The sequence below is a fragment of the Vicia villosa genome, unplaced genomic scaffold (genome assembly GCF_029867415.1).
Source record: "Vicia villosa cultivar HV-30 ecotype Madison, WI unplaced genomic scaffold, Vvil1.0 ctg.003425F_1_1, whole genome shotgun sequence".
NCBI classification, from domain to species: Eukaryota; Viridiplantae; Streptophyta; class Magnoliopsida; order Fabales; family Fabaceae; genus Vicia; species Vicia villosa.
The window spans coordinates 128,522-136,091 of record NW_026706203.1 but is presented as its reverse complement, the minus strand read 5'-3'; the positions used below and the strand labels follow the sequence as shown (position 1 = coordinate 136,091).

The 7,570-nt window shown below is 31.5% G+C and overlaps 1 protein-coding gene and 1 long non-coding RNA gene across 2 annotated transcripts; both read right to left on the bottom strand.

The window, feature by feature from the left end:
* Positions 1 to 615: 615 nt before the first annotated feature.
* On the bottom strand, positions 616 to 1,163 carry LOC131640960 (uncharacterized). The gene is made up of 2 exons (XR_009295392.1): positions 1,042 to 1,163; positions 616 to 939 (listed from the first exon to the last, which is right to left on the bottom strand). It is a non-coding gene; the product is annotated as an uncharacterized LOC131640960 (long non-coding RNA).
* Positions 1,164 to 3,510: 2,347 nt separating this feature from the next.
* On the bottom strand, positions 3,511 to 4,560 carry LOC131640962 (uncharacterized). Its single transcript, XM_058911312.1, has 3 exons — positions 4,354 to 4,560; positions 4,169 to 4,270; positions 3,511 to 4,077 (listed from the first exon to the last, which is right to left on the bottom strand). The coding sequence occupies exons 1-3, from the start codon at positions 4,558 to 4,560 to the stop codon at positions 3,511 to 3,513; spliced, it is 876 nt and encodes a 291-aa protein (XP_058767295.1).
* Positions 4,561 to 7,570: the final 3,010 nt, after the last annotated feature.

The following is a 7,570-nucleotide window of genomic DNA, read 5'->3' as shown; positions in this document are numbered from 1 at the left end:
TATATATTATTTGAGTTGTATATATTATGATATATATAATTTAGTATGAATAATTGTTGCATATATTATATTTGCTTAAGGGTATTATTTGAGTCGTTTATTGTGATTCATTTTGTTAAAGAGTTAATTCAACACAAGAGCTGAAAACATTGATAATAGAAGATAATGGTGAAGATATTAATGTACCTAAATGTAGTTTTTATAGAAGTATTTTGAAATTTGTGATAAATAATATAGATAATTATTTACAAAAACATTTTTTTTTTGACAGACTTACAAAAACATTTTATTTTACGACAAATTTCTTTATTTTTATACAAATAATTTACTCTGATAAATATAATTTCTTTAATAAATCAAATCCGTGCATGCCTGTATAAATATTCAAATTATATTTCAGTTATCAATAATAATGCATTTGTATATTTTATACGTCAGACAAATATAACAACATCTCTATTTCCTTAAAAAAGTATATACTATATAAAACTCAAATAATATATATATATATATATATATATATATATATATATATATATATATATATATATATATATATATATTATGTTATGTTATTTAATGACCATAATAAATTATTTGTAAGAATTTATGATGTAGGAGTTTAAGTTTAACTATTTTCATTGATTTGTAAATTCATACTCATATATTTTATGAGAAAATGAAAGTAAGAGTACATGTATAATATACTACTACACTTTTAAACTTGTTATAAAAATTGAAAAACAATAAAAAGATAAATAATTTTTTTACTTAAATTATAAAGTACATATTATTTAAAATTATTTGTTTAGAGATAACATATTATTTTTAAGTTTACTTTTTAATGTAGCTTGTGCCGACACAAATTTTCAACGCATTTCATATAGAAAGGTAATGGCTTCCATGGACAATCATCGTCAGTAACACAAGATATTTGTTCTGCATCATCAAATAAATAATAAATAGTGTTACTTAAAGATAATATAATAAAATGTATAATTTAAATTATAAAATTTGAACAATGTGTGAAAAAGAACATACCACCATCTGTTACAAAAAGAAATAAAAAAAGAAATGTGATAAAAGCATAAACAAACATATGAATTTGAACCATATTTTTTCTCCTTTGTATTTATTAAATAGAATTTTTTGTCATCTTTATATATAAAAAGTTTAAGCTCAATCTACTTCAATTAAATAGTTTTTAACATTTAGGATTTGCAAAAAGCCATTTATAAAATTAGAATTAATATTAAAGGTCTTCAACCAATATCTTTAGTTTATCCCTTTATCTTCAGTCAAAGTTCAAGATTTTTTTATTCAACTTCATTACATATATGTTATTTATCTTTTAACCTTTCATAATATATTAAAAGAAAGATTAAATAAAGAAAAATTGATTTGTATAAATAACTTTTCGAAGAGGTGAAACACGTTTATTATAAATTTACATATATTAATTTATTTTGAAGATATTTATAATGATATCAATGGTAATAGATGTAAAATGTAAAAATTTTGAGTTGAGAAGATCATCCGCTCGAAAAATTTTTAAAAAATTATTAAGTAATTAAGTAATGGGTTGTAGTATTTTTTTTTTTTGGTGACATCCTAAAATTTAAATGTGACTATAGAATAAAATTCAGTAATTTTGAAAGAAATCATAGCAGTTTGTATAAATATTTATTTTCAAACAAAATGGTTAACGACGCCCAATTTTAGATTTTCAAAAAGTTTTTAAACAAACTTGACGTCAACTTATTCACAAAATTGTTAGCATCTAACAAAATTAAAAGTCAATATATTAGGAGGATCACATTCTCAAAGCACAAACCTTTATAGATTTAATGCATCTTAAAGAATACTCCCTTTGCAAACTATATCCTAAATAACCTATTAAAAAAATTTTTTTTTTTAGAAGATTATAATTCAAGCTATTTAAAATACATAATTTAACAAGATATTAAAAGTATTATCTATTTTATTTGGGGTGTAATCGAATGGGCCCCACGTGACTAATCCGGACCCGGGCTCGAAGGCGACGGCACCGTGACTCCAGGGCGTTTTTGACACCAGTCGGGATCAAACCCGGGTACTAGCCGGTTCCGTCCCTTTTTAGAGAAAACTCATTTGCCAACTGAGCCAACCCTTTGAGGTTTGGGTGTAATCGATTTAGTTTGAACTGGTTTTTGACCAAATAAATGTCCATACTGATGATATCTTAATTAGTTTAGTTAGATCGTTTTTAGTATTTTTCAAAAATAAAATAAAATCAAACTAACCAGTTTGATTTAGTTTGGTTTGGTTCGGTGGATCAGTTTATAATTTTTTTTTAAAACATTATGTTTATTAGTGTATTCTCCAAACAATTTTTTTACATAATAATTAAGAAATTTTTTTCTAACAATATGTACCTAATTACCAATGAAATTCAAAAATGCAAGAGATCTTTTAGATAACATTATGTTCATTAATGTATTTTTAAAAATAAATCAAACCAAACTAATTGGTTTGATTTAGTTCGGTTCATTGATTTATAATTTTTTTTTCAAATATTATGTTCATTAGTGTATTTTCCAAACAATGTTTCTTACCTAATAATTAAGAAAATTTGCTAAATACCAATGAAATTCAAAACTGCAAGAGACCTTTTCATTAAGTAACAAGTCTCTGAATTTTCTGGTACACATGAAATTTTCTCTTTAAAAATGTTTTTTCCAAAGCACCTATACAGTGTACAATTTATATTTGTTACTCCTCACACTACAAGAAAAAATCAAATTTGTCAGGGGCTAATCCCCTCACAAGTGGCAAAAACCCCTCACAAATACAAAATTTGCGAGGGGACTGTTTCCCTATGAAAATAGGGGGTCGCAATTCTTTTCTGAGGGGCTAACCACCTCGCTAAATTGCCTGGGGATAAACCCCTCGCTAATTGTCAACTATTGTTTAAAGTCTGCACCACGCAGACATTTGCACCAGCTAGTATACAGATAGTGTTCAGAATGCGTCAGATTTTTTGCTCGGGGTAAAGCCCTCGCAAAATGCATACCATTTTTAGCTTGCTTGGGGTAAAGCCCCTGGCAAAATGTTTTTCATGTGAAAAAAATATAATTTATCAAATCAAACATATTTATTAAAATAAAAATTTAATTATAATTTAATTTAAACTAAAAAATAAATATAACTAAAATTAAAACGAAATTAATATAATACATATAAATAATTAGTATTTAATCAAATTTAATAAAAATTAAAATAAAACTCCATACAAAATTACAATAATATTTAAAAATAAAGTTCAAAATAGTTGTTAACACATACTCCCTCCGTCCCAAATTATAAGAGAAAATCACTTTTTAGATTCATTGAATAATTAATGTATCTAGTTTATATATAGACCAAATACATTAATTACTCAATGAATCTAAAAAGTGATTTTCTCTTATAATTTGGGACAGAGGGAGTAAATTGTTCCATACAAATTAAAATAAACTTAAATATTCAAATTTAATTATTCTCTTCATCTTGTTCCTCTCCTTCTTCAACAACTCCTCCATATCCACTAGTTCCTCCAAATCCACCACCGGTATTTTGTGAAGCAAAAAAATGATCAAACCTTTGTGCCTGCTCGTTTGCAATCCACATTGCTTCTTGATACTCTTGTGCCTGCCTCCTCATTTCTTCCCGTAATTCTCTTCCTCTTCTTTGCATTTCTTCTTGCATCTCTAATTGTTTTCTCTTCATCTCTTCAATTTCCAAATTTCTTGCTGCTACTTGTTGTGCTGCCTCAGTATTCGCCAAGTTTCTCACAATTTCAAGCATTTCGGTGGTTAATATAGGTGGAGGAGATGATCCTTCTCCATCAGCATATCTCATTTTGAAATCCCTACTACGCCGCTTAATACTTTTGGAATACCCTCCAGTACAATACATTCTCCCATTTTTCTTCTTTCCACCTGAAACCTTATACCAAGTCTGAAAATCAATAGTAAGGTCAACAGGATACCCCGGTGGTGGTTCAGGTATTTCGGGATGCTCTGACAATTTTATGGAAAGTTCTCTATCAAAATTCTCCTATAAAAAAATTAAATGTTATCATGATTCAAATAAACAATGTACATATAAAAGAAATAAATAAAATGTCTTTAATATAAGAAAAACTTACTTGAGTGATTTTTGCGCGTTCGTAAACAAACTCTCCATTTCTCTTAAGATGAGTCTCCATGTGGAGCTCATTAAGAAGTGGAGTTCTACCTAATTCTTCACGCTAAATAAGTAAAAAAATAATTAGTTATCCATAATGCAACATTTAAATGATAGATTTATTAAAAACTTAATAAATTTATGTACCATCCTTCGCGCAACTTCAGCCACACTAATACTTCCTGCTGTGTAGTTGCAGCCACCAACTTCAGATGCTCTATTTTTCTTTGCCTGCTTAGATATTTCCTTGAATTTATCAGAATTCCAATGATCAATAAGCTTTGGGAATATTTCTTCTCCTATCCAACGTGGATGTGTCCCTTTTGTTTCCCATTTAGTTCTAACATTCCTCATGGTAAAAGAAAACCGTTCAGCACATTTTGTGTGAAAGTTTTCTTTAATTGCGGCTCATCTCTAACTTCCTAACAACATTGCTCCTACATTTTTGTATGAATTTAAAAATATTAAATAAAGTATAATCATGAATATCACAAAAATTAAAAAGGAAATGTCAAAATGAATAAGTAAATTATACCTGAAATACCTGAAACCATTTTTCCTTATCATCTTCATGTACAGCTCCATAAGACGGCAAGAATTGTGTGTACTTCTCTTTAATAATCTTTGTTATGATCGATACTTCCTGTTGTGAGGGAACAATTCTAAACAACAAAATCTTGAGTTAGTACTGATTAAATAAAACTCATATATAAAATTGTTAGCTGAAGATTTCGTTTTGTAGTATTTGTCCTTCGAAGCAGTAGAAAATCGAAGGAAAGATGGTTACTGATAGCCATCCCTTAAAAAAATAAAAGAATGGCTACTGATGGTCATGCTTCGAGAATGAAGATTTCTAAGTTCGCTATGAAGATAATGAATACTGAAAGCTAGTGAAAAGTATGTGTCTTCGGGGACTTAGACAAAATTTATAAATATATTCAAGTATTACTACTTAGCGTGTTTTTCGTAGTGTTTGTTTAATACACTGCCACGCGTCGAAGACGGACTCAGGCGGGAAGATTTGAAATTCGAAGACGGTTTCGTAACTGTCCAAGTAACAGATGGCGTCGCTAGAAGTTCTTATGAGAAACGTGGCAGCAGATTAGTGTAGGACCGTTAAGGTCGAAACTAGTATAAATAGGAGTCTTAATGTTAGGATTCTGTGTGTTCATTTTGTACAAATCACTCACATATTTACTCAAGTATCAAGCGTTAAGAGAAAGAGTTCGCTGAGAAAATGTACGTATGACACCACCATTTTAATACATGTGTATTATCTTTTGTTTTTAAATATCTTCCAGAATTACTGCATTTCGTTTACTTCTTGCCATTTACATTTCTGTATCTTTACTTTAATGTCATTTACTTTCGAATTACTTTCATGTTATTTACTTTCAAAGTCTTTAACATTTCTGCAGTTTAAGATTCTTTACGTTTCAATAGTCCTTTTAATTTTCTATGTTATGTTACTTATCTTTTCGTTGAAGTCACATTTATATATAACAAAGTGATTATCAAGACTATTTGTTCTTTAATCGAACAACGCTTATTGAAGAAGACAAATCATGAATATGGTCCGAATGAACATTGATAACAATCTTCTTGACTATGTGTCCTAGGATCAATCTAGTCGATCCTGCGAGTAACCAAATCATATTTATTATAGTTTGGAAGACTAGCGGTTGTTTACCGGAAATCACCGTAAACAAATTGGCACGCCCAGTGGGACAGTGTCAAGCAGATTGTTTTAATCAATTGCTTTATTTTTGTCTAGACAATATCAAGATCTTGTATGAACCTTAGGAACGGTAAATTAAAGAACAGTGCACAACCGATTCCCAAACGAAGGTACAACAAGAAAATGGTCGTTACGGCCAGTGCAGGGGGTGATCGAGATCCCCCACAAGGTTCAGGATCAGGAGCGGCAAATTCGACTTCTACTCAAGGAACACGGGATGCAACGGGTCCAAATGGATCGAGACCTGCAGATAATTCCCAGGCTTTGCCTGAAAATAATACAGGGCTTTCAGGGACTATTCCAGTTTCAGTGTCGACAACCGCACCCTCATCCACAAGCGCAGAGGGCGTATTGTTTGCCTCGACAAATGCTGCAAAAAATTTGTCTGGTCAAGGCACGAATTCTGCCTTCGAATGGAGACCAAATAGTTCATATGGAATGCCATACCCATATGGAACAGGCGTACGAGGGGCAGGATCTATATATGCCCCAACTAACAATGCGACATTTTCACCGAATGTTAGTTCAGTGGGTCGAAGTGCACATAACACTGGTTTTTCTACCCAGGTACCCCACTTTACCACAAATAACCAAGCAGCATTTCGACAAGAGATGGATGCAAGCAACCATGATATGGTAGGGGTTTTGGCCAGAGAATTGACTTCAGTTTTAAGCCCACTAATGGTAAATGTTACTACTACAAATAGAGAAAACATGGAGACTTTCCAAAAGATATCATCTCAAATGAATCGAATGGCGGAATTCATGGGAATAACACCACCTAAAAGGAAAGACAAACAGCCTTCGAATCAAGAAGAGAGGCCCATTTTAGAACGTGTACAAGACATAGTTCCGTCATCTAGGACAGCCACTAGGGATGTAGGCCCCTCACGAAGAACAGAGATGTTCGAAGGAACTCCAGTAGTTAACTTAGAAACTTCGAATCAAAGAACCGTCCCCGTTCGACAGGAAACGGAGGAGGAGCGACCCAGATTAAGGATTGTGGGTAGGAACGAACACCCAGATGAGGTTGTTCAAAGAGTCAGAAGAGAAAATCTGGCTACAGAAAATAACTTAACTGCCATGATAGAAAGGGTTATGGCCAATAATGGCCTTAGTACTGGACTTAGACGTCCAAATTACACATCCCCTATATCAGATTATATCATGCAGACAGAATTGCCTAGGGGCACTAAGGTACCCAAATTTACAAAATTTTCAGGCGAAACTAACGAGTCAACGGTGGAACATATTGCTAGATATTTGACAGAAGCAGGAGACTTAGCGGGAAACGAGGATTTAAGGATCAAATATTTCCCTAGTTCGCTGACAAAGAATGCCTTCATTTGGTTTACTACTTTGCCACCAAATTCGATAGATGCATGGGCATACTTGGAAAGACTTTTCCATGAGCAATTCTACATGGGTCAAACTAAGATAAGTTTGAAAGAATTGGCCAGTGTTAAAAGAAAATTCACAGAAACAATTGATGATTATTTAAATAGGTTCCGTTTGTTGAAATCAAGGTGTTTTACAACGGTCCCAGAGCATGAACTTGTCGAAATGGCTGCAGGTGGTCTAGATTATTCAATAAGAAAGAAACTAGATACCCAATACCTTAGGGAC